Source organism: Delphinus delphis, chromosome 11 (assembly GCF_949987515.2).
Source record: "Delphinus delphis chromosome 11, mDelDel1.2, whole genome shotgun sequence".
Taxonomy (NCBI): domain Eukaryota; kingdom Metazoa; phylum Chordata; class Mammalia; order Artiodactyla; family Delphinidae; genus Delphinus; species Delphinus delphis.
Window position 1 is genome coordinate 10,485,121 of NC_082693.1, and position 25,055 is coordinate 10,510,175.

At 41.6% G+C, this 25,055-nt stretch overlaps 1 protein-coding gene across 1 annotated transcript in view; it reads left to right on the plus strand.

Moving 5' to 3' along the window:
* Positions 1–7,673: 7,673 nt before the first annotated feature.
* The window catches only part of FAM234B (family with sequence similarity 234 member B), a 66,637-nt gene continuing 49,255 nt past the window's right edge, over positions 7,674–25,055 (plus strand). The window contains exon 1 of the mRNA XM_060024324.1: positions 7,674–8,235. Within this exon, the coding sequence (XP_059880307.1) occupies positions 8,184–8,235 (52 nt within the window). The 5' untranslated portion in view covers positions 7,674–8,183. The remainder of the gene's footprint in view (positions 8,236–25,055) is intronic.

Genomic DNA, 25,055 nt, shown 5'->3' on the forward strand with positions numbered 1-25,055 from the left:
GCCGCCGCCCTTAGGGACCCCTGGCGCTGCATCTCCACCGACAGATGTCCTATTTGCCCTCCGCCCCTGCCACCTCTCATCCAGACGATTGAAAAAGCATCTTAACAAGTTTTCTACTTAGCACTTTCTCCAGCCCGTTTTAATCACAGATTCTACGTTAATTTCCCAAATCATAGCTTTGCTCATTCACTTCTTCTGTTCAAAATCTTCTAACCAATTTTATTACCATTTATTGTCTGCTCTCCCTGCCAAATACTTTACAAATATTCCCTCTCCTCCTCACAGCACAAAAGTAAGTATTTTATAGTCATTTTACAAAGGAGGAACCGAAACTCAACATAATTATGACTTTCCCAGTAAAGTGACTTTAAAAGAATAAAGTGACTTTCCCAAGGTCAAAAACCAGTGTGAGGTTTGGTCAGGATTTGAGTCTGTGACTGTGGTTCAGCTGTGGCCCCCCTGTCACCCAGACTTTTACAGATCTCCATACACCCTCTGAATTCTGCCACGCTGCCGCCTCCATCAGGACGTCCTCCCCTTCTAAGTCACCCCTTGAAATTCGACTTCTCTGAAAATACAACTTTCACTGTGTTTCCAGGAACAATGCGCTCTTTCTGTCTGAACTCATTGTACCATTTTGTTCATTCAAATGTTCTGTCCACATGAGGGTTCTTTCTGCACATTTCCCCACTGGTTACACTGTCATCTGAATTTGTTAAACTAATTGTTAGCCTAATTTGTGCAGGCTGCTCTGACCCAACGCTGAGGAGCCTCTTGCTGTGCCTGCCTCTTGGGAAAGAAGACCTTGAACCTGAGCCAGACAGTAGGAATCAATAATGGTGATACTGATGACCTCCAGTTTTGTGGTAACAGATATTAACTTTATTACCTACGGATAAAACGATTTACTTTTTGGCAAATATTTGTTGATTGCTGTTAAAGAAATGGCCATTTAATTATTTTATATTTTCTTGGCTCTTATATAAGAGGCTATTGATTATAAGAGGCATGTTATTTTATGTGCTATTAAGATAGCAAACAACTGCTAACAAGTAAACTGTGGTGTTCAATTGATTTTACAGCATCCAGAGATATTAAAATATGAAGTAGCATGCAGCTTACAATTCATGGGAAACTATGTTGCTTTGTAAGAGTCCCTGAGTATTTTTGCTGCTCATAGGTATGTCCCTTTATTACAGACGAAGCTCTTAAAAGGGCAAAGATCTATTTTTCTTTAGCCTTTTCCTCTCTTACCACACCCGGGTATTGCTTAACAACTGTTGAATGATTAACAAAACTGTTCTTGATATTAGAGCTAATCATCTATTTTAGTTACTAAACTAGGTACAATGAAATGGGGCCTAATTCTCCCTGGCGTCACGTAGCAAAAGCATTTGGAAATCAGAGGACATCTGGTCAGAAGGTTACAGCCCTCAGTTTCTACACCTGCAAAGTTGGGGTAATAATGTCACCTCACAGTACTGCAGAGTGGATTAAAAGAGCCTGTCAGGCACTTAGAAGCACTGTGTACACTGTTAAGGGCTAGACTCTCTCCCTCCCCTGGTTGGGTTGGTTCTGCTACCAAGAACTGAACCCAGCTACTTCAAGAGCATGGGATAAATGCAGCATTTTAAAGCACAGATTATTAGGTATTTTCCTTTATCTAAAGACTTTGATGTGGTATGAGACACTTTCCTTTGCAATTTATTAGGTGTTATGATTGAATAATGTTCAGTGTGTGTGTGTGTGTGTGTGTGTGCGCGCACGTGCGTGTGTGCTGTAGGCACATGTATGTATGTATCTGTAGACAGATGTATGTATTTTTGCAATAGTTTTAATAAAAATATTATTACGATGAAGCAGAATTTGGTAGGAGAGAAATAATAATAACTTATACTTATTGAGGGCTGGGTATGAGCTGGTAAGCATCATAAGTGCTCTATTTGCTTTATCACATTTAACCTTCACAGTAAGCCTAGGAGGAAGGTACTATTATTTCCCCAACATTGCAGATTAGGAAATTGGGGCTTAGAAAGGGTAGGTTATCTACCTAAGAGCAGGCAGCTAGTAACAAGCCTGTGCTTTGACTCAACGCTTCTCTCACTGCCTAGGGCTGTCAGGCAGTGTGACAATTATAACTTAGTTTCCCCCAAGAGAAAATGTGCCGCCGCTCTGCGTATGCTGGTCAACCAAGTTCCTGAGCCTCAAGAGCTGAGGCTGAGAATTAGGCTCAGGACTGTGGTGTCCCAAGGGAGAGATGCAGGTTGGAGAAATCGATATGAAAGTCATCAGCATCTTTGCCTAGTCCCCGGCACCTCGGAAGTGATGAAATTGCCCAGGTAGAGTATGTAGAATAGGAAAACAGAGCCTAGGACGGGGCAGTGAGGAATGTCAGCATTCAAGGGGACAGGCAGCGGGGCACAATTGCACTAAGGAGGAGGAGGAAGAGTGGTGACACAAGGAGGGGGAAATCCAGGGAGCCACTGAGCCAAGTCAAGAGAAGAGGATGTTCCAAGGAGGAGTGATGGACTGTCAAATGCCGCCAAGAACTCAAGTGAGGAAAGGACTGGGAAGTGGTTACTGGATGTAGCAATGAGAAGGCCTCTGACCTTGGCCAGAACAGTCACGGTGCAGGCTGGTGGATGCAGACCCCAGGAGTGAGTGGATGGTAGAGAAGTGGACTCAACACAGTTTGGCTGTTAAAAGGAGGAGGGAAACACACAGCAGCTCAATGAAGAGGTAGGGCCAAGATACTTTTTATTTATTTATTTATTTTTTTGTGGTACACGGGCCTCTCACTGTTGTGGTCTCTCCCGTTGCGGAGCACAGGCTCCGGATGCGCAGGCTCAGCGGCCATGGCTCACGGCCCCAGCCACTCCGCGACATGTGGGATCCTCCCGGACGGAGCACGAACCCGTGTCCCCTGCATCGGCAGGCGGACTCTCAACCACTGCGCCACCAGGGAAGCCCAAGCTTTAATTTTGAAAGGAAGGAGCTAGGAAGAAGGAAGATGTTAAAGATTCAGGGACAAGATGGTTGACTGAGTGATATTCCTGAGAAATTAAAAACAAATGTGAATCAGAACATGGGAGGTTGGATATAGCTTTCATTATAAAAAGAAGACCTACAGATGGCTAAAAAGCACATGAAAAGATGCTCAACATCACTTATTAGTATAGAAATGCAAGTCAAAACTACAGTGAGGTATCACCTCACACCAGTCAGAATGGCCATCATCAAACAATCTACAAACAATAAATGCTGGAGAGGGTGTGGATAAAAGGGAACCCTGTTGGTACAGCCGCCATGGAGAACAGTATAGTGGTTCCTTAAAAAACTAAAAATAGAGCTCCATATGACCCTGCAACCCCACTCCTGGGCATATACACAGAAAAAACCATAATTCAAAAAGATACATGCACACCAATGTTCAGTGCAGCACTATTTACAATAGCCAAGACATGGAAGCAACCTAAATGTCCATCAACAGAGGAGTGGATAGAGAAGATATGGTACATATATACAACGGAATGTTACTCAGCCATAAAAAAAGATCGAAATAATGCCATTTGCAGCAACATGGATGGACCTAGAGATTGTCATACTGAGTGAAGTGAGATAGAGAAAGATAAATATCGTATGATGTCGCTTATATGTGGAATCTAAAAAAAGTGAACAAATGAACTTATTTATAAAACAGGAATAGAGTTACAGATGTGGAAAACAAACTTACGGTTACCAGGGGGTAAGGGGGGTGGAGGGTTTAATTGGGAGATTGGGATGGACATATACACACTACTATATATGTAAAATAGATACCTAACAAGGACCTACTGTATAGCACAGGGAACTCTACTCAATACTCTGTAATGGCCTGTATGGGAAAAGAGTCTAAAAAGAGTGGATAGATGTATATGTATGACTAAATCACTTTGCTGTACACCTGAAACTAACACAACATTGTAAATCAACTATACTCCAATAAAAATTAATTTAAAAAAAAGGAGGGAAAGAGGCACAGATGCGTATAGGTGTACAGACTTTTGTAGGTTGGAAGTGGGAGGTTTTGGGAGCTCATGTTGGAAGCCTTTCATTTTCTCTGTGAAATAGGTTATGATGATGATGGAACAGGTAGGAGGAGGATAGGACAGGTACTGGCTGTTCTTCCCATATTAGCAAGGCACAGGCTAATCCAACAATAATTGGCAGTAAGGCAACAGAATACGGTTGTCCTAATACTAAGAAGGCCAGAATTTATTGTCAAGGTAATGGGATCCATCCCACTAAGATGTTTACATTTTACATGGCTAAATCATTGGTATTCCTGCCTCACATTAGCAGAGAGTGTCTTCTGGTTCAACCAGGACTCTTGGAGAGCGCCGGTCCGAGTGTGAAACCCAGGGAGGGAGTTCCCGCCTCATTACCCTCTGTCCTCCATCTGCACGAAGCCTACCTTCCCAGTTGGTCAGCGTTGCTTATGCAGCACGGGCTTTGTACCTGGTGTTGATTATGGACATGTTCCAGCCTTCAGGAGACACCCCCTCCCTGCCCATCACAGTAGTGCTGGTCTCACCTCTGTGTCCTCTTAGAGAACAGTGTGTGATCAGTACCACAGACATCCATTCTCCAGGGAATCACCTCCTTTCACTTTTCCTTCCAAATTACAAGATGAAAGTCATCTCCTTTCATTTTCAATGCTTTTTCAGGTCTGGTTTGTTTAGTCTTAAATTCATTTCACATGTTTGTTTGTTTGCTTGTTTATTTTAAAAATTGAAGTATAGTGGATTTACGATGTATTAGTTTCAGGTGTACAACAAAATGTTATACATATGTATATGTCTATTCATTTTTAGATTCTTTTCCATTATAGGTTATTACAAGATATTGAATATAGTTCCTTGTGCTATACAGTAGGTCCTTGTTGTTTATCTATTTTATATATAGTGTGTGTATCTGCTTTTATAACACTGTAAAATAGTGTTTGGTACACACTATTTTATATATAGTGTGTACCAAACTCCTAATTTATGCCTCCCCCAACCTTACCCTTTAGTACCATAAGTTTGTTTTCTATCTCTGTGAGTCTGTTTCTGTTTTGGAAATTAGTTCATTTGTATCATTTTTTTTAGATTCTACATATAAGTTAAATCATATGATATTTGTCTTTCTCTGTCTGACTTACTTCACTTAGTATGATAATCTCTGGGTCCATCCATGTTGCTGCAGATGGCATTATTTCATTTTTTTAATGGCTGAGTAGTATTCCATTGTGTATATATACCACATCTTCTTTATCAGTTCATCTATTGGAAGCAACTTAGGTTGCTTCCATGTCTTGGCTATTGTAAATAGTGCTGCTATAAACATTGGGGTGTATGTATCTTTTCAAGTTAGAGTTTTCATCTTTTCTGGGTATATGCCCAGGAGTGGGATTGCTGGATCATATAGTAGCTCTATTTTTAGTTCCTTAAGGAACCTTCATACTGTTCTCCATAGTGGCTGCACTAATTTACATTCCCACCAGCAGCGTTTAAGAGGGCTCCCTTTTCTTCACACCCTCTCCAGCGTTTATTATTTGTAGACTTTTTGATGATGGCCATTCTGACCGCTGTGAGGTGATACCTCACTGTAGTTTTGATTTGCATTTCTCTAATAATTCGCAATATTAAGCACCTTTTCATGTGCCTGTTGGCCATCTGTAGACACGTTTATTTAATACCTGCTATGTTCTCAGGTAGGCTCTGGGGTTATAAACTGTAGCAATGAGCAAAACAGACAAAAATCCTTGCTTTCTTGGAGTTTACATTTCAGTGCAGGAGACAGGCAGTACATAAGTGCACTAATAAATATATAATAGGTCAGGAGGTGTGGCTAGAGACACAGGTGCGCCAGCATATGCCGCTTTAGGTGGAGAGGTGACACCTGAACCCAGACCTGAAGAAATGAGGGCGTAATCAAGGAGATAGCTGGGGGAGAAGTTTTCAAGTCAGTGAGAAGTGCATGTGCAAGGTCTTGTGGCGGGAGGATACTGGTATGTTGAGGAAAGTGGGGAGGCTGGTGTGGCTGACGTGACAGAGAGGGAGAAGGTAGTAGCAAGGATGGCTAAGCCTGGACCCTGGAGCCTAGCTGCCCGGGAGCCAAGCCCCAGTTCTACTGCTTATGAATTGGGAGTCCTTGGGCGAGTTGCTTGCCTTCTCTGTGCCTCAGTGTTGTCATCTGTAAATGAGGATAATGACAATATCTTCCCCATAGGCTTGTTACGAGGATGGATACTTGTAAAGCCCGGTGCCTGGCCATCGTAAGTCAAGGAAGATCTGTATGTATCTGTGTATCTCATGTGGGTTCATTTCTCCAGAGAGCCCTGGCTAATACAGATGGGGTGCAGGGCGGATCTTGTAGGACCTTGTGGGTGTGAAAGGAAATAAACATGGAGTCGGTATTGCTAAGAGAGCTCTCTCTCTAAAATGGAGCCAGGAGGCCATAGAGGAAGTATGACTTATGCATGTCAGCCTGGATGGAATCTGGCCTTTTGACCACTTATTGTCCCCATGCAGGCATCCAGAACATCTGTAAAATGTTCCAGAAGCTCAAGATACCTATCAGGCCCTTACCCTAAAGTAACTTGTGACAGTCTACCTGCTTGTTAGACCCGTACCCTAAAACAGCGCGTGGCAGCCTACCCCTTAGGACAAATATTTCTTTTTTTATGTCAGGCTATAGCTTTGTGGCTTAATAGCCCCCCGCCTCGTCTCTTCCCTGGAACACTCTTTCAGTTTTACCCTAATCTGTGTCTCCTGAATTGCAATTCTTAAGACCCCAGATAAACGCTTTTCTTATTTGCAGCTTTCTGTGGGTTTTGGTTTGTTCGCTTCGTGTTTTTTTTTTTTTCCACATAGGTCATTCATAAGGACTTTGGCTTTATTCTGAGCAAGATAGGAAACCACTGGAGGGTTTAAAAGGGCCTCCGTTACCCCCTAGGCAGTAGGGGCAAGGGCAGAAGCAGAGAGACCAGGAAGCCGGCCCTCGGGTGATGCAGTGAGAGACACTGATGCCCAGACAAGGGTGGGGTCTGTGGGGACGGTGAGGAGTGGCTTTGCTCTGGGTGGAACGGCTAATAGGATATTTGCTGGCGAAATGGGCTGTCAGGTGTTGCGGGTGACTCCAAGGTGTTTGACCTGAGCACCTGGAAGAATGAAGAACTTTAAAAATCCAGCAGGTGGGACAGCAGCAGGGGTGATCTTTACAGCCCTTCCTCAGCAGTGGGTGCCGATGCTGTCTGTCCGTCTGCCTCTCCTGAATTCTTCTTTGCCTCACATATTCACCTCTGGGTTGCAATTGTTCAAATAAGGACAAATAGATCTCCCCCAAATAGCCATTAGTTTTTAGCTACAGTACAGTCTAACTGGACATTTTTTTCCCCCCAAAAGAGATGGTCTGCAGAGCCAGCCTCGGCTCACACACTGACCATGCATTTTCTCAGTGCTCGGACCTCCGGTTCCTGGGAGTCGCAGATCTTCAAACACTGTCGTTTCCCACCACAGTTTCTGCTTCACGTTTGCTAATCTAAGTTGCCCATTTGAGCAGTTTTCCCCAACATAACAGTCTGCACCAGGAGGGCATTTGAGCCTCTAAGGTAACACACACACACACACACACACACACACACACACACACACACACACACACACACACACACACACACACACACACACGTTTGCAGTGTTTGTAGTGAGTCTTTCAGTATGTACCTTTCCTGATAATGGTATTTAAATATTTTACAGTCAGATTTCAGCCAGCATTCAGTCTCTTCTCCACACCAGCAGTCATAGCAAGGGGCACTTTGTCGTGAGTAGCTCAGCCCTGAGGTCATGACCGAGAAGGCCGCTTCCTCCCTGCCACTCCCCCTCCACGTTACATCTTTGCCCCCTGAGTCGGTGGCCTGGACACTTCGTGCCGTGAGCAGGCTCAGCCCAGGACTTTGGCTGACTCGTGTTCTGGAAGTCTGCCCAAGTTCTAGTCCTCCCTCAGGGGTGACATTTCTGAGTCTGGACAGAACACAGCACAGCCACGACCTACTGCAGAGGGAGACGATGTGCGTACCTGGTTGGAAGTGAGGACCCAACAATTCGAGAAAAGTCGGTGAGCTCGATGTGCCAGGTGCTGGAGTAGAATCACCACCCTGCATGTGCGTCCAGGAAGCTTCTCGATCACGGAATTTCATGCTTGTAAGAATTGGTGAGGATTTATGTTCCCTCGTCATAGACTGAAGGAGACACGAGACATGGCAACCAAATGCATTGTAAATACTGTCTTTGGACCCTGATTTAAACAAAAAGTTTGAACATTTTTCCAAATAACCCAAAAAATGAAACCCAGGAGTTATTGTCTGTTTTGCTGGGTATAAATTAATGTGTTTATGTTTAAAGGGTTCCTTTGATGAGGAGTAAGATATCTACATGCTCTCAAAGTATCATTCCACAAAGAGTAACAATGCAGTGGAGAAACTAACAATACCTTCCCCCAAATAATCACAATTAACATTACCAACAAGGGATAGCGTGCCTCTGGATTGATGCTCTGAGAACACAAAATCACCCATGGGGCTTTCCAGCCATAGATTTGTAACCTGAATCTAACCATAAAGACATCAGAAAAACCCACATAGAAGCAATGAGCTTACTTACAAAACAAACAGTTAACAGTTGTATCAATAGAAAACAAACTTATGGTTACCAAGGGGGAAAGGGGCAGGGGGAGGGATAAATTGGGAGATTGGGATTGACATATACACATTACTGTATATAAAATAGATAACTAATAAGGACCTGCTGTACAGCTCAGGGAACTCTATTTAATACTCTGTAATGGCCTATATGGGAAAAGAATCTAAAATAGAGTGGATAGATGTATACGTAAAAAGAAATTTAATAAATCCAATCTGAGATAAGCTAAAAAAAGCAAATTCTATGAAATTACTGACCTGTATTCCTTTAAAATGCCAATATCTTAAAAAACAAGTGAAGGCTGAGGAATTGATTCAGGGGCAAGGAGACGTGACAACTAAATGCTGTCTGTGATTTTGGACTGGACCTTGGACCAGAAAAAATGCTGTAAAGAACCTAGTGGAATAGTTGTTTGCCTTGGAATAAGGACTGTGGATTAGAGAAACGTATCAGTGTTAAAGTTCCTCATCTTGATTACTGTATTGTGGTTGTGTAAGAGAATATCCTTGTTCTTAGGAAATACACACAGAAGTATTAAGGGGTAAGAGGCCATGATACATGTAACCTACGATGCAATGGTGTAGAGGTGAGTTATAGCACGTATATACGCACGCAGCCGCCTTCTTTTATCTAATATTTTAGTATCCTCCTCCCAGTTTACTGTTCTCCACCCGTACTGATCTTTGCACTCCTCAGGAACGTAAGCATGTTCGAGATCAGAGCTTTTGCACTCACTGTTCCTCTGCTTGGAATGTTCTTCCCCCAGAAATTCACGCGGTTAGCTCCTCGTCATTCAGGTCTCAGGTCACCTCTTCAGAGAGACTTTCCTTGACTCCCCAACCTAAAGTGTTCCGTCTCCCCCAGAGCACTTATTACTACCTGAAAATATATAATTTATTTCTATGCTGTTTTCTTTTGTTTGCCCCCTTCCACTAGAATGTACACATCATGGGAGGAGGGACCTTGATCAGGACTCTGTCCCTGGTAACTAGAATAGCGCCAGAAACATAAGTTCTCGGTATATGCTCGTTGAATGAATGGAGGCGGGACAGGATGGGATGGTGTGGGAGAAGCAGGACGCTAGGAGAAAAGTTAGCACCATGAACATGGTTCTTGGAGAGACTCTCGTGTGTGTGTGTGTGTGTGTGTGTGTGTGTGTGTGTGTGGTGTGTGCGTGCCAGTGTCTACCACTCCATCCTACGCCAAGTACATTTTTTAGAAGGGAGAAGGAAAAACGTTGTGCACAATTCTTATGTGAATCTTAAAGGTTGATCGTCATCAGCAATTTTGGAGAAAAAGAGGAATCCAAAGAGAGGAGCTCTATTGACATGTCTGTAACTTAATTGTCACATCAGCTATTTCTTTCTGATGACACAGTCTATATTAAAATTGCAGTCAGAATGGAGAAGGGATCTAGTTCTCATTTACATCTGCCTGGATGGATCGTCCTTTATTTTGGAAAACTCCCCTTCCATCTTATCCTATTGAGGACAAGGTTATAATTTCCCCATTCTGAGGGACCAGAGCCTGGATGTCATCTTTGGTTCTCTTCATCCTCATTTCCTTGTGTTTCCACTTTTATAATAATTTAATATGTGGACCTGTGAGGTGGATTTATATTACTCACAGCGTGCTCCTTGCATCTCCTGTATCACTTGGGAAACCTGTTAATAATGCAGATTCCTTGGCCCCAAATCAGAATCTCTGCGAGGGGACAACAGGGAAACTAACTTTTAAAATTCCATATATTTTTGGAGTAAAACATATATTTCAAAAATTAAAAACATACTGAAGGATGTGTAGTAAAGAATTTCCATCTAGCCTCTTTTCCAACCACCCATTTCCCTTTCTCAGAGGTATGTCTTGTTATGTTAGTTTCATATATATTTTTCCAAAGATTTTTTTGTACACAGACAAGCAAATACATGCATATGTTCTTCTCCCCTCTCCCTATTACACAGATGGTAGCCTACTATACTCATGGTTTCTGTACATTGTTTTCTTTCTGTGTGCCTATATATCTTAGAAATTATTCCATATTGGTATATGAGAACTGTCCTCACTTTTTCTGCAGCTGTATAGATTCTCATGTGTGGATGTACCATACCTTACTGAACAAGTAGTCAATCAATGGGCATTTACATTGTTTTCAATCTTTTGATAGTAAGAACAATGCTGTAATGAATAACCTACTACATATATCATTTCCCTGGTTTACAAGTTTATATAACTAAAAATTTCCTGGGCTAAAGGATAGGTACATTTTAAATTTTGAAAGATCTTGCTAAATTATCTTCCATATAGGTTGTTGAATTCACCAATGAAGCCATCTGGGCCTTGTGATTTATTTTTTGGAAGCCTACTAATTATTGATTCAGTTTCTTTGAGATAGGACTATTCAGGTTATTTATTTTTTCTTGTGTGAGCTTTGGTAGTCTGTGTCTTTCAAGGCATTGGTCCATTTCACCTAAATTATCAAATTTGTTGGCACACAGTTGTTCATAGTCTTCCTTTGTTATCCTTTTAATGTCTATGGAATCAATAGTGATGAGCTCTCTTTCATTTCTTTTTTTAAAAAATTTTTATTGGGGCTTCCCTGGTGGCGCAGTGGTTGAGAGTCCGCCTGCCGATGCAGGGGACATGGGTTCGTGCCCCGGTCCGGGAGGATCCCACATGCCGCAGAGCGGCTGGGCCCGTGAGCCATGGCCACTGAGCCTGTGTGTCCGGAGCCTGTGCTCCGCTACGGGAGAGGCCACAACAGTGAGAGGCCCGCGTACTGCCAAAAAAAAAAAAAAAAAATTTTATTGAAGTGTAATTTATTTACAATGTTGTGTAGTTTCAGGTGTACAGCAAAGTGATTTAGTTATACATATACGTCTGCCCACTCTTTTTGAGATTCTTTTCCCATGTAGGTCATTACAGAGTACTGAGTAGAGTTCCTTGTGCTATATAGTAGGTCCTTGTTGGTTATTTTATATATAGTAGTGTGTATATGTCAATCCCAATCTCCCAATTTATCCCTCCCCCGCTTCCCCCCCTGGTAACCATAAGATTGTTCTCTACATCTGTAATTATTTCTGTTTTGTAAATAAGTAAGTATGTACCATTACTTATATGGTATGTACCATACCAATAAGTATGTACCATTTTTTTTAGATTCCACATATAAGTGGTATCACATGATATTTGTCCTTCTCTCTCTCTGACTTACTTCACTCAGTATGACAATCTCTAGGTCCATCCATGTTCCTGCAAAAGATATTATTTCATTTTTTTATGGCTGAGTAATATTCCATTGTATATATGTGCCACATCTTCTTTATCCATTCCTCTGTCGATGGACATTTAGGTTACTTCCATGTCCTGGCTATTGTAAATAGTGCTGCAGTGCACATTGGGGTGTGTGTATCTTTTTCTTTCATTTCTGGTATTGGTAATTTGTGTCTTTTTTCCGTAGGTTGGCTAGAGGATTATCAATTTTACTAATCTTTCAAAAGAACCGGTCTTTGGTTTTGTTGATTCCCTTTATTGAGTTCCTGTGTTCAGTATTATTTCTTTTGTTCTTTCTGCTTTAGGATCAAATTGCTCTTCTTTCCCTAGTTTCCTAAGATGCAAGTTCAGCTTATTGGTTTTAGAGCTTTCTGCTTTTCCAACATGGGCGTTCCATTTCCCTATAAGCACTGTTTTTGTTGCATCTCTTAAATTTTGGTAAGTTGCATTTTAATTTTCATTTAGTTCAAAATATTTAAAAATTTCTCTTGAGACTTCTTCTATGACTCATGTGTTATTTAGAAGTGTGTTTAATTTCCAAGTATCTGGGGGATTTTTCAGCTATCTTCCTATTGTTAATTGCTAGTTTAATTCCACTGTGATCTGAGAAATTCTTTTGTGTGATTTTTAGTCTTTTAAATTTGCTAAGATGTGTCTTAGGGCCCAGAACATGTTCTTTTGAGGTGAATGTTCTGTGTGGGCTTGAGAAGACTGTCTGCTCCCGCCGTTTTGAAGGCCATGATCTATAATGTTCATTAGATCAAGTGATCGACAGTGCTGCTCAGGTCAACTGTCCCCTTACTAATATTCTGCCTGCTTGGTCTACCAATTGCTCACAGGAAGATGCTGAAGTCTCTGACTATAATAGGCAATTCGTCTGTTTCTCTATTCAGCTTCGAGTTGAACAGCTTTATGATCGGTATGTCTTCTTGGAGAATTGATCCCTTGATCATTATGCAGTACCCCTCTTTATTGCTGAATATTTTCCTTGTTCTGAAATCTGTTTGTCTGAAATTAATAAGCTCTTCTAGCATTCTTTTGGTTAATGTTAGCATTATCTATATAAATATATCTTTCTCCATCCCTTTACTTTTTTTTTTTTTTTTTTTTTTGCGGTACGCGGGCCTCTCACTGTTGTGGCCTCTCCCGCTGCGGAGCACAGGCTCCAGACGCGCAGGCTCAGCGGCCATGGCTCACGGGCCCAGCCGCTCTGTGGCATGTGGGATCCTCCCGGACCAGGGCACGAACCCGTGTCCCCTGCATCGGCAGGCGGACTCTCAACCACTGCGCCACCAGGGAAGCCCCATCCCTTTACTTTTAATCTACCTGTGTCTTTATAATTAAAGTGGGTTTCTTGTCCTGTAGACAATATATAGTTGGTCATGTTTTTCTTATCCACTCTGACAGTCTCTATCTTTTAATTGGTGTATTTATAGATATGTTTGCTTGAATATCCACTATGTTTGTAACTGTTTTCTATTTGTTGCCAGATGTTTCTTTTCCTGCCTTCTCTAGTTTTGACATCTTTTTTTTTTTTTTTTTTTGGCGATGCTGCGTGGCTTGCGGGATCTCAGTTCCCCGACCAGGGATTGAACCTGGGCCACAGCAGTGAAACCCCGGAATCCTGACCACTAGGCCATCAGGGAACTTCCTGCCTTCTCCAGTTTTAATGAGCATTTTATGTTATTCCATTTTTTATCTACTCTCTTAGTCTATCAATTATACTTCTTAAAAAATTTTAATGGTTGCCCTAGAGTTTATAATATACATTTTGACCTGTCTAAATCTACCTTCCAGTAACACTAAACCATTTCCTGTGTAGTGCAGGTGCTGTCCTTACGTTATGGTAATTATGCAACTCTGGGGAAGTTTTAGAGGTAAAGGAGTGGGAGAAAAAAATGATCTACTTGTTCTTTCATGGGTGGAAAAAGGTTAAAAATTCCCACTGCTATTGTGTTTCTGCCTATTCTTATATCACCTCCAGGTTTGTTTTATGACTGTTTGTGCAATGTGATTTGGTGCATAGATGCTGGTAATTGTTATATCTTTACTGTGAGTTACATCCTTTATCATTATAAAGTGCTTTAAAAAATCTTGTTAATATTTTTTTGTTCTGAAATCAATTTTTATATTAAGATCATAGCCTCAACTTTCTTTTCAGTTGGATTTTTCTGATATGCTATTGCCATATTCTTTTTTAAAATTAATTAATTAATTAATTAATTATTTTTGGCTGTGTTGGGTCTTTGTTGCTGCGCGCAGGCTTTCTTTAGTTGCGGCGAGCGGGGGCTACTCTTCGTTGCGGTGCGCAGGCTTCTCATTGCGGTGGCTTCTCTTGTTGCGGAGCACGGGCTCTAGGCTCGCGGGCTTCAGTAGTTGTGGCACACAGGCTCAGTAGTTGTGGCTCGTGGGCTCTAGAGCGCAGGCTCGGTAGTTGTGGCACACGGGCTTAGTTGCTCCACGGCATGTGGGATCTTCCTGTACCGGGGCTCGAACCCATGTCCCTTGCATTGGCAGGTGGATTCTTAACCTCTGCGCCACCAGGGAAGTCCCTGTCATATTCTTATTTTTAACTTTTCTGAATTTTGAGCACACATATTTGAACTATGGACAAAGAATCCTACCTCTGGCTATATTAATGCACTTTATAACTGAACTCACACTCTTCATATATACAGAGATGCATTCATAAACATATGATCAGCACCAGAGAAGTTTCTAAGTGAATTTGTGACAGATGATGTTGCGTATTCAATGGTAATATGGGCCAGGTCATCTTTTTCTTGGCTCAGCTCCTACTTAGCAACTCAAGATTCATTTTCAAATAGACAAAGCAATAGACACTAGGATAATCTCTTTTAGGCGTGTCCTTATGCATAGCAGAATTTTATTCTGTGATCCAATCTGAAAACCTTTTCTTTTAAAAGGTGAATTTAGTCATTTCACATTAATTCAAGGTTAATGTTTGTTCTTGCTTTGTCATAAATTTTTAAGTGTATTTTCTGTTTCCACAATTCATAGAGAGCATCTTTGTTTTTATGTGTGGGTTTCTTCTGTTAACACTCAAGTATTTGTATTTTTATACAAGTCGTTTACTTTATAACACACCATTTCACCTGTATTTCTTGAGATAATGCCAGTTAATTCCCTGCAATGATCAATGGTAAATTTAGTATATTGGTTCTTCCACCTCCCTTCTTGAATTAGTGTGCTAGGGCTGCTGTAACAAAGTACCACAAACTGGGTGACTTAAACAGCAGAAGCTTATTGTCACATAGCTCTGGAGGCGAGAAGTTGAAGATCAAGGTGTTGGCAGGGCTGGTTCCTACTGAGGGTTGGGAGGGAAAGATCTGTGCCAGGGCTTTCTTCTAGCTTCTGGTGGTCTCAGACATCCTTTGGCAGGTAGATGGCTTTCTCCCTGTGTTTTCACATCATCTTCCCTTTGTATGTGTCTGTCTCTGGTCCAAATTTCCCCTTTTTATACGGAGGCAGTCATATTGGATTACACTCCAATTACTTCATCTTAACTTGATTATAATTCATGACAAAACGTTTGGTGTAAATTTTCATCTGGTCTATAGAAATATTTTTCTGTTGTTTTTTGACTCCCTCTTTTCTTCTGTTCCTCTCCTCCATTTTTTTCCTTTCTGTGTCTCTGTACAGCTGCTATCCTAGTTCCAATTTGATTACTCAATTTTGAATGGATTTCCCACACCTTCCCACCCCCATGCAGTTGTATATATGAGAGATGAATGCATTTCTGTCATAGATGCCATAGAAAAAAATTTCAGGATGGAGAGCTTAAAGACATTTCAGTTAAAAACTGACAAAGACTTGCGTAGGAATGTCTGCCACTGTGCCACCTGAAAACAGCCTGGGGCCTGATCTTTTTTGTCTCTGGGCCCCTGTCTCTGGATACAGGAAGGCTGAATGCTATTTTGGGGGATTTTGAAGATTTTAAATGCAGCATCAGAGAGAGAGAGTCGGAAGTACCGGTCAGTGAAATCAAAAGTTGATTCATTGAAAAAATTTTTTGGAATAGATTGAGTTTTTACTGGATCAGCTGTTCATGGAATGTCAGTGAGAGAGAGGGGTAAGAATATGTATCAAGTTAGGGATATTTAAAAAAACAATTCGGAGATATATGTAGGAATTCATTTGGTCTCCCCCTCCACTCCTTTCTAACCAGATGAAATCAGTTCACAATGTAAACTGTCTCTTTTCTTACCTCCTTATGGACTGAGATGATGATGATGATGATGGTGATGAAGAGGAGGAGGGCGGGGGAATATGCCCAGTCCAAGGGATTCTTCTTTAAACCTACAGCCTATATATATATATATATATATATATTTTTTTTTTTTTTGCGGTACGCGGTCCTCTCACTGTTGTGGCCTCTCCCGTTGCGGAGCACAGGCTCCGGACGCTCAGGCTCAGCAGCCATGGCTCACGGGCCCAGCCGCTCCGCGGCATGTGGGATCCTCCCGGACCGGGGCACGAACCCGCGTCCCCTGCATCGGCAGGTGGACTCTCAACCACTGCGCCACCAGGGAAGCCCAAGCTCAGCCTTTGAGTCATCCCAGCCCAGGTACCAGACATGTTGGTGAAGAAGACTCCAGCTTATTCCAGCCTCCAGCCATGTGCGACATCCCCACCTATAAGGCTTTTCAACTGAGCGACCCAGACATTGTGAAGTAGAGACAAGTTATCCTCACTGTGCTGTGAATTCTTGATCCATAGAAGCCCTGAGAATAATAAAATGGCTGTTGTTTTATGTCACTAATTTGGGGGAGTTTAGTGTGTAGCAGTAGGCAATCAGAATGCCTTATGACACTTTTGCACAAGAAAACTTGAGGACTATTGTTTATAATTTACATGGAACCCAAGAAAGTTGGTGGGGTGTTTGACCCTAGCTAAGCTAGAACTGCATTTCTTAGAATTTCTTTCCCTGTGTGGTTCCAGGTTGGGGTTGGTGACAAAAGAAACTTGTGCAAGTTTCTGAAAGGTGGAAGGGCAGAAGCAGCCCTTTTTTAATGCTCTCGGGGTCAGTGTAGGGCATCAGTTGCTATTGCAACTCAGACGTGTTATCACTGATCTGCTGGTTTACCTTGTTGGCCTGGAGCAGAAGATTGTATCTCCTTCCCCTTCTGATGGACCTTTTCCTTTGACTTCTTTGTGTTTCGGGCGTAGGAAAAAATGCAGCTCCATGATGAAAGATGCCAGAGGCTGGGAGAGTGAGCACACCCCTGGGACAAAACAGTGAATGAGTACTGCTGTCCGTCCCACATAAAAAAAAAAGATTTTGGTCCTCTTTATTGCTAGGAATTGAAACGAATGCGCTTGCCAGGTCAGTAGTGTATACCAAGTGACGGAAACTATGTTGTTCTGTTTCAGTAAAGGTATCACATCTGGTATAGCACCTGTGATTGGGACTACCCCTTGCTTAAGTTTATATCAGTTTATGGTAGTGAACCAGCAGCTGTCAATCTTTTTTCTTTTTCTTTTTTCAGGATTAGAAAGGTAAATTAAACTGGGACGTGATGGGGACCACCGTCTCTGCTTTCTTGAATACTTTGAAGGTGGTACTAATTTCTGTAATTCTTCCCAGTATGTGGTATTCCTTCTGATATACTATCATGGCTGGAAGAGGAAACAGGTCATTTCAGAGGCTTTCATTTGACCATTTCTACCATAATGACTACATAATAACAGGTTTTCCTGTTTCTAAGTATATCCATCCAAGGGATGCACTCAGGGACCTGACAACATGCATGCACACATTGTACCCACTGTGAGATGAACTTGGGCTAAGACACCATTTCTCTCCTCGCTTTCATAAGCTTCACTCTCGCTTGGGAACTCTGATGGCATGTTAGGTCCCATGGCATCACTGTCAGTCCACACTGTGTATCCAGTGGGTCTGGGTATTCCCCTTTCCCTAGTGTGTCTAGAATGGCTGCAGATTCCTTTGGGGAAGGAACAGGGACATGCTTATGTATGTATTTGACGTAGCACTGCAAGGACTTTTAACAAGGGGATTAGGCATCCGTTTCAGTCGGTAGGCTCTAGGTCTCAGAACTGTCCTAGAACTGATAAATGAGAGTGTAAGTAACCATTGTAGTGACTGATATCAACCTTTTTCTCATTAGCTTTCAATTTTTGTGTGGTTACACAAACCAAGTAATATTCTAATCTGTTGTCCATCTGTTTTGTTCCTAGTAACACCCTGCTCTATTAGCCATTGCCACAGGTCCTGGTAGGTCAGGGGACCTTGACTATCATCCCAAGCTTGGTCTGTATTACAAGAATCCTGTTCATCTTGACTCTTAAGTTTAGGTGTCATCATCTGGCCTCTGCTGGTCTGGAACCCTGTCACCCCGTTTGGTAATAGAGAGTTTGACTCCATGGCAGAATCGCCTGCAGTCAGTGGTGTCATGCAGAGGCCCACTTATTGCTGGACTTCTCGAAGATTCTGGCGCCCCATGACCAGTGTCATCTCTTGTTGCTCCCGTGATGGGAGTTCCCTCTGGGCCTTCCTGGGGGACCTAGTTAGGTATCAGGTTCTCCGAGTCGTATAGCAATCATTCTAACATTTCTACTTTCCTGAACCTTCCTCCACACTCTGTCAAGGCAGTTCTAGCATTTCTATCTCGTGGCCAACCAACAATGTGTTCAAGCTTGAAGGAGTCATCCCAACAGCATTTGAGGACTGATTCAGGTGCCCTTGTCAGGACAATAAGCCCCAGGTCATGAAACAGTGCTCCCATGTCAACAATTGCTCCCTTATCCTGCCTTTTATCTTTCCCTCTCTGTCTAACACCCTTGAGTTCCATCTCCGTACATGCCCCAGCTCCTGTTGCTATATGCCGGCCAGGTATTCATATTCACAGAGTGCGTATACAATATGCTTCCAGAGGAGTAATTCCCCACTTGGGTTCCACTCGGACCTGCCCCTAGTCATGGGTTTGAAGGCAGGTAGGGAAGATGGAGCCAGATCTAGAAGAGACCAAGCATCATTTTGTGATCTACCTGCCTCAGATGTGGTCTTTTGGGAGTCTCCGTTTTAATGGAGGCTGTTCTCCTTTAGCAAGGGAGGAGGAAGCTGCTTTTGCCAACCTGGAAGATTAAGAGGTATCGGGGTTCAAGGTGGTTAGGCTCATGCACCCAGATATCCCCATGGTAGGTCTCTGATTCTCAGCATCATGATATCGGATCCTTGAACTTGATGTGAGACCTGTTTAGACTGTCGTTCAGTATTCTTTGAGCTCTGCTAGCCTAGCAGTTACATCCTGGACTTGATTTTCAGGCCCCTGTGAAAAAGGGCAAGAACCTCTTTAAACACTGCCATGGAGGCTTTCTCACTTTCACAGTATGTCTAGAGTTGTCTGGTTAACCTGAGCCCATCTTTTTTTATTTTTTTTCTTCAAGGCCTTTAAGGCCATGAACAAAAGTCAGCCAAAGCCATAGTCTTTCTTACTTATCACCAGTAGTGGAGTCATTACTGATGTTTGACCTATCAGTGACCCAGTTCCAGAATCTCCTTCTGAGGGAACAACTTTTGAAGAACGCTAGGTTATTCAAAAAGGCAGAGCCTGCGACAAGGACTTGCATGATGGTCATTGTTTTGGGAAATGATCCTCCAAGGAGCAGAAGAAGGGAGACTGAAGCAGGAAAGGAGGAAAAGATCATCTGAGAGCACCTCACTGACTTGATCCCGCTGTGGGGAACTAGGAGTTCATCCTGCTAGGGACACCCTGGGAAGTCACGTAGAGTGCCCGCGAAGAACTGTTGCTTGAAAGAGAAGAAAGGGGTATTTACACTGACTCCTGTCCTTGTAGGAAGCTTGCTTCGTGGGGTATAAATTCTCTTGCATTTCCAGTTTTTAGAAAAATTATTTGGTTCTTTTGTATCCTCTAAAGGTGATCAATGAGGTTTTTAAAAAAGTATCATTATAAACTTGTGGATTTTAACATATTTTATATGTTTCACTCTACTACGATCATTATTCTTATTGATAATGGTCCATCTTTGGCTATTGGGAGCTCCTGCAAATTGTTTCAGTTTTGACCATTGGGAGCTCCTTCAAACTGGTTCCCGTGGACTTTTTTACATGACCCCAGTGAACTTTAATCGCTTCCTTGTTTTCTAGTGTGACTAGGTATTCCAGGCTCATTCTTGCTTCTGACAGGAATTCATCCATTTTCCCAAGGAGTCCTGGTTCCTTTTCACGGGAAATGGTATTTAGAGAATACAGTTTGGGCACTAGGGGTCCTCATTGGGCTGGTCATTGCTTCTAGGTCGTTTCCTTGGGCAGAGCTAGAAACATTTATTCTTGTATTCTAAGTTAATACTCGTATTTCCAATTCAAATAAAATATCACATTTTCAAAACCTAACTTCTTTGATTTTATATTTGTGTCTCTTTATGCTTACTCATTAGCATAATTACTTAATTTGCCTTAGTTTATTCTATGTGTATATATAATAGTTTCAAACATCATTAACGGATTACTTGTTTTATCCTATTATATATATGTGTGTTTAACAGTTTCATACTTTTGTTATTAGCAATATGACTCCTGAATACAATTTAAGATTACTTTGCAATTCTATTTTTCGTTTAGACTATGCCTTACAAGGAAGGTACAAATTGCTGTGTTTTGAAGTTATTGAATTAATTCTTCTATGTATAGTTAAGCCATCAACTTGATATATTTGGGTTCTTTTGTTTTCAATTTTCAGGATTAATATTTTCCTATCTTGATTTATTTTTGTTTTATAATTACATAAACCATTTACATGGTTTCTAAGTTAAAAGCTATAAAGCAAAGTATATTCACAGAAGTTTATCTTCTAACCCTGTTTCCTCGAACCTGCTTCTTCCTTCCACCTAAAAGTAGTCATTTCCCATTTCATTTTAATTTATTCCTCCATTTTTTAAAATATATGCATTTTCTCATTTTGCCTCCCTTTTTAGGTAAAGGTGCACACACTGCTGTACACTTTATCCTGCACCTTGCTTTTTTCACTTAGCTATGCATCATGGAATCACTCCATAGTGGCACATAGGAATCTTATTTTTTTCCCCACAGCTGCATAGTTCTCCATTGTATGAATTTATCCAGGTATAGATGGAGGACAGCACCAAGAGATTTGGAATCAGTATCTAGAAGAATAGAATTATCACTTACTGTAATGGGGAAGACAGCAAAAAGAAGAGGTTTTGGGGGGAATATCAAGAGTTTGGTTGAGGACACATTTTGTTCGAGGTGCCTATTAGACATCCAAGGAGAGTTATGAGTAGGCTGTTCTGGATAGACAAGTCTGGAGTTCAAGGGCAAGGTCCAGGCTGGACATATAATTTGGAAGTTAATAGCCAGGGATTATGGTGAAGGGGTGGAGGAATAAATGCTCCAGGCTGGTCACTTCACCCCTGTTTTTGTTAACTCCTAACTCTAGCTGAGATTTTGGTTGCCTGATTTTACCCCCCGGACCCCTATTTCACTGATTTCCCTGATGGACAAGAAGGCAGTCATTGCCTCAAAACAGAGTATGGAAGAGGCAGGAGGGAACGTCAACTTGTTTTCACTAATGTATTTCTCCCAGCCAGTCTTCTGCCCCAGGCTCTAGCCAACCCATATGGCCCCACCCCTTTCAGGTAGATAAACCACGTAAATGGTTTATGTAATTATAAAACAAAATTAAATCAAGATAGGAAAATAGTAATCCTGAAAATTGAAAACAAAAAATCAAATATCTCAAGTTGATAGTTTAACTATACAGAAAAGAATCAAATCAATAACTTCAAAATACAGCAATGTGTACCTTCCTTGTAAGGTATAGTCTAAAGGAAAAATAGAATTCCCTTTCAGGTGCACTGCTTCTACCTCCCCAGAGGTTTCTTACTGTCGATGTCATTAGTTCCTGGAATTCATGTTCTCTTGAAGCTTTTCCTTGTTTGACTCTGGGGAAGAGAGCCAGCCATCTGTGCCAGTTCACCATCTTTGCAGGAACCAGAAATTCTATTTGAGTTTTAAAATTAAGCAAGGGAAAAGAATATTTATTTTTTTTAAGAGGAAAAAATATGGGGGAACTCTAGTTTATCATCCCTTTTCAAATAGCCTGTGAAAACATCCCAAAGAGATTGACCCTGATTAGAGTCAGGTTCAGGAAAACAAGGACTCAACAAAGCTAGGAACTGCAAACTGAGTGAAAATATTAAAAAATTGACTCTTTATGAAGAAATGTTATAAGAACTCTGAAGTTCTACTACGGTAAAGGTGTAATGTCTCCTTAAGAAGTATTTCCCTGATCTATAGTATGCATGGGAAAGATGTCAAGTTCATCACTGACTATTTCATAGAAAAGTTACAATCAACCTTAAATATGATCACCATTAAAATAACAAGACGTAGGGCTTCCCTGGTGGCGCAGTGGTTGAGAGTCCGCCTGCCGATGCAGGGGACACGCGTTCGTGCCCCGGTCTGGGAAGATCCCACATGCCGCGGAGTGGCTGGGCCCGTGAGCCATGGCCGCTGAGCTTGCGCGTCCGGAGCCTGTGCTCCGCAATGGGAGACGCCGCAACAGTGAGGCCCGTGTACCGCAAAAAAAAAAAAAAAAAAAAAAAACAAGACGTAGATTATGAAATGAAACTAGATGACATAATTTGAGGTTAATAAAATGTAAATAGTTATTAGAAAAGAATTGCAATGGAAATTAACATCTACATTTTATATAATTTCTGTTGATTGATTCTAGGTTCTCAGTATATTTTCTTTTTTCTTTTCTATTTCTGTTCTGGTGGCAACTTTAACATTTTTTAGAAGAAATATATGCTTATTATCCACTTATACAAGTGAATATGGAGTCAAAAGTGAAAGTTCTCTTATAACACTTCTCTCCTTTCATGGATACAATGCAACACACCTCCCATAGATAATCATTCTTGACAGTTTTGTGTTTATCTTTCCTGTCTTAGTCCCTTTAGACTGTTCTAACAAAAATACCATAGATGGGTAGCTTATAAACAACAGAAATTTATTTCACACAGTTCCGGAGGCTGGAAAGTCCAAGATCAAGGCGCCAGCAGATTTGGTGTCTGGTGAGGGCCCACTTCCTGGTTCATAGAAGTCCGTCTACTTGCCATGTCCTCATGTAGCAAAGAGGCAAGGGAGCTCTGTAGGGCTCTTTTATAAGGGCACTAAGACCTTTCAAGTCCTCACCTCCAAATAGCATCACATTGGGGATTATGTTTCAACATATGAATTTCAGGGGGACACAAATATTCAGCCCATCGCACCTTTTATACACATTAATCATTTTTACACGCACATACACACAATAGAGCATTATAGATTTATTTCTGAAATTTATGATGGGCATGTTCTCATATTAGTACATTGAGATCTATGTCATTGTTTTGAGTAGCTAAATTGATTTTGTACACATATTAATAAATTATATTTTTATTTCGTTGAAATGATATACACAAAAATCCAATTGAAATGAATTATATCTTCTTTTATTCTTTTAAATTAAAACATTGTAAATATAAACTGAAGTAGTGGGACTTCCCTGGTGGCGCAAGGAATAATTTTGTAACAGAAGCAGATAGACTCCTGCATCCCTGATCTTTAAGACTGGGGAGTGGAAGAAACTATATTCAACAATTTTTCAGATAAGAAAACAGAGATGCAGGATTAAAATTAAGGTTAAAAAAAGAATTTGTAAGGTTAAAAAGAATTTGTAAGGTTAAAAAAAGAATTTGTAAAAAGAATTTATGTGGACTAGGCAGAAAAACCTCATGTAAAAACCCTTTCTCTAAGGTGCTTTCTCTATTTAAGGTTGGTCTTGTAAACAAGAAAAAGAGCTTCATTCTTAGACATGAGAACAAAACCTCAGGTCTTTATGGTTAACTCAGAAAAAGAAACAAGGGGCGAGTTCTGTGATGTCATAGGGAGCAGTAGCTCCAGGTACATTCTCTTCTCTAAATAAATTCTTGCTCTTCACTGGGCATTTTCAGCTTTTAGAATACATGTCTAATGTCTAATGTCTTTAAAGATTTAAAGCCCAAGCAGTGAGAGAAAACATTTCTGAGGGGAAGGAGGAATTAATTCCATAAAAAAACCTTCTCCCTAAGGAATGTGAGTGTTGACTACTGAAGGAGAAATTAACGTCAAAGAAAACCTCTTGCGTTGGGAGACAAAACTTCATGTGCTTAAGAGAAAGAGAAAGGAGGGGGGAGAGAAAATATTTTTGATAGAAAGGAGGAAATAACTTCAAGCAAACATGCTTCAGTATTTCAGGCCTCTTAAGGGTCGCCATATGGAACAGGGATTAGGCCTTGTTCATTGCGGCTTTGGGAGGGTAAATTAGCTTTGCGGGCTGGTGGGCATAGGCAGTAGTCACATCACCCAGCAGTGGATTTCGGCTGCGTACCACGAGCTCTCGGGAGCTGATGTCCAAGCAGGGGTGACGTGACGGAGGATTACAGAAGCCATTCCTACTCAGCGGGGATTAGATTTGCAGAGCTCTGAGATCCTGTCCAACATTGAGATCCAGAGCTATTAAAAGAAACAAACACACACTCTCAAATCCCCTTCAGCCAGGCAGACACTGGACACGGGGGTGGGAGTGACACAGGATGGCTCTGTTGCCATGGAGAGCCTGTTGGCGGATGGGGGCAGAGCGATGACCTCGGGAAATATTTCTAGCAGGGCTTCAGCAATATAAAGAGTTTGATTTAAAATGTATGGCAGAATTCGTGGACATGTGGGTGGAGGCAGGGTCAGAGAGCTCCCCTAAGGACAGAAACCCAATGGCCCACATGCTGGAGGAGATTTAGAGCATTTCCATACAAAGACACTTCAAAGCCTGGGGAGCCCTGAGGCATAAGGCTCCCCACAGAAGCCCCCTTTGCCCCCATGTGAAGGCTGTACTGTTCTTTCCTTTGAAATTGCCATTCTGGATTTGCATAGAAGGCATGAAGTTAAAGTTGGTAGATGGGGAATTCCCTGGCGGTCCAGTGGTTAGGACTCCGTGCTTTCACTGCTGAGGACCTGGG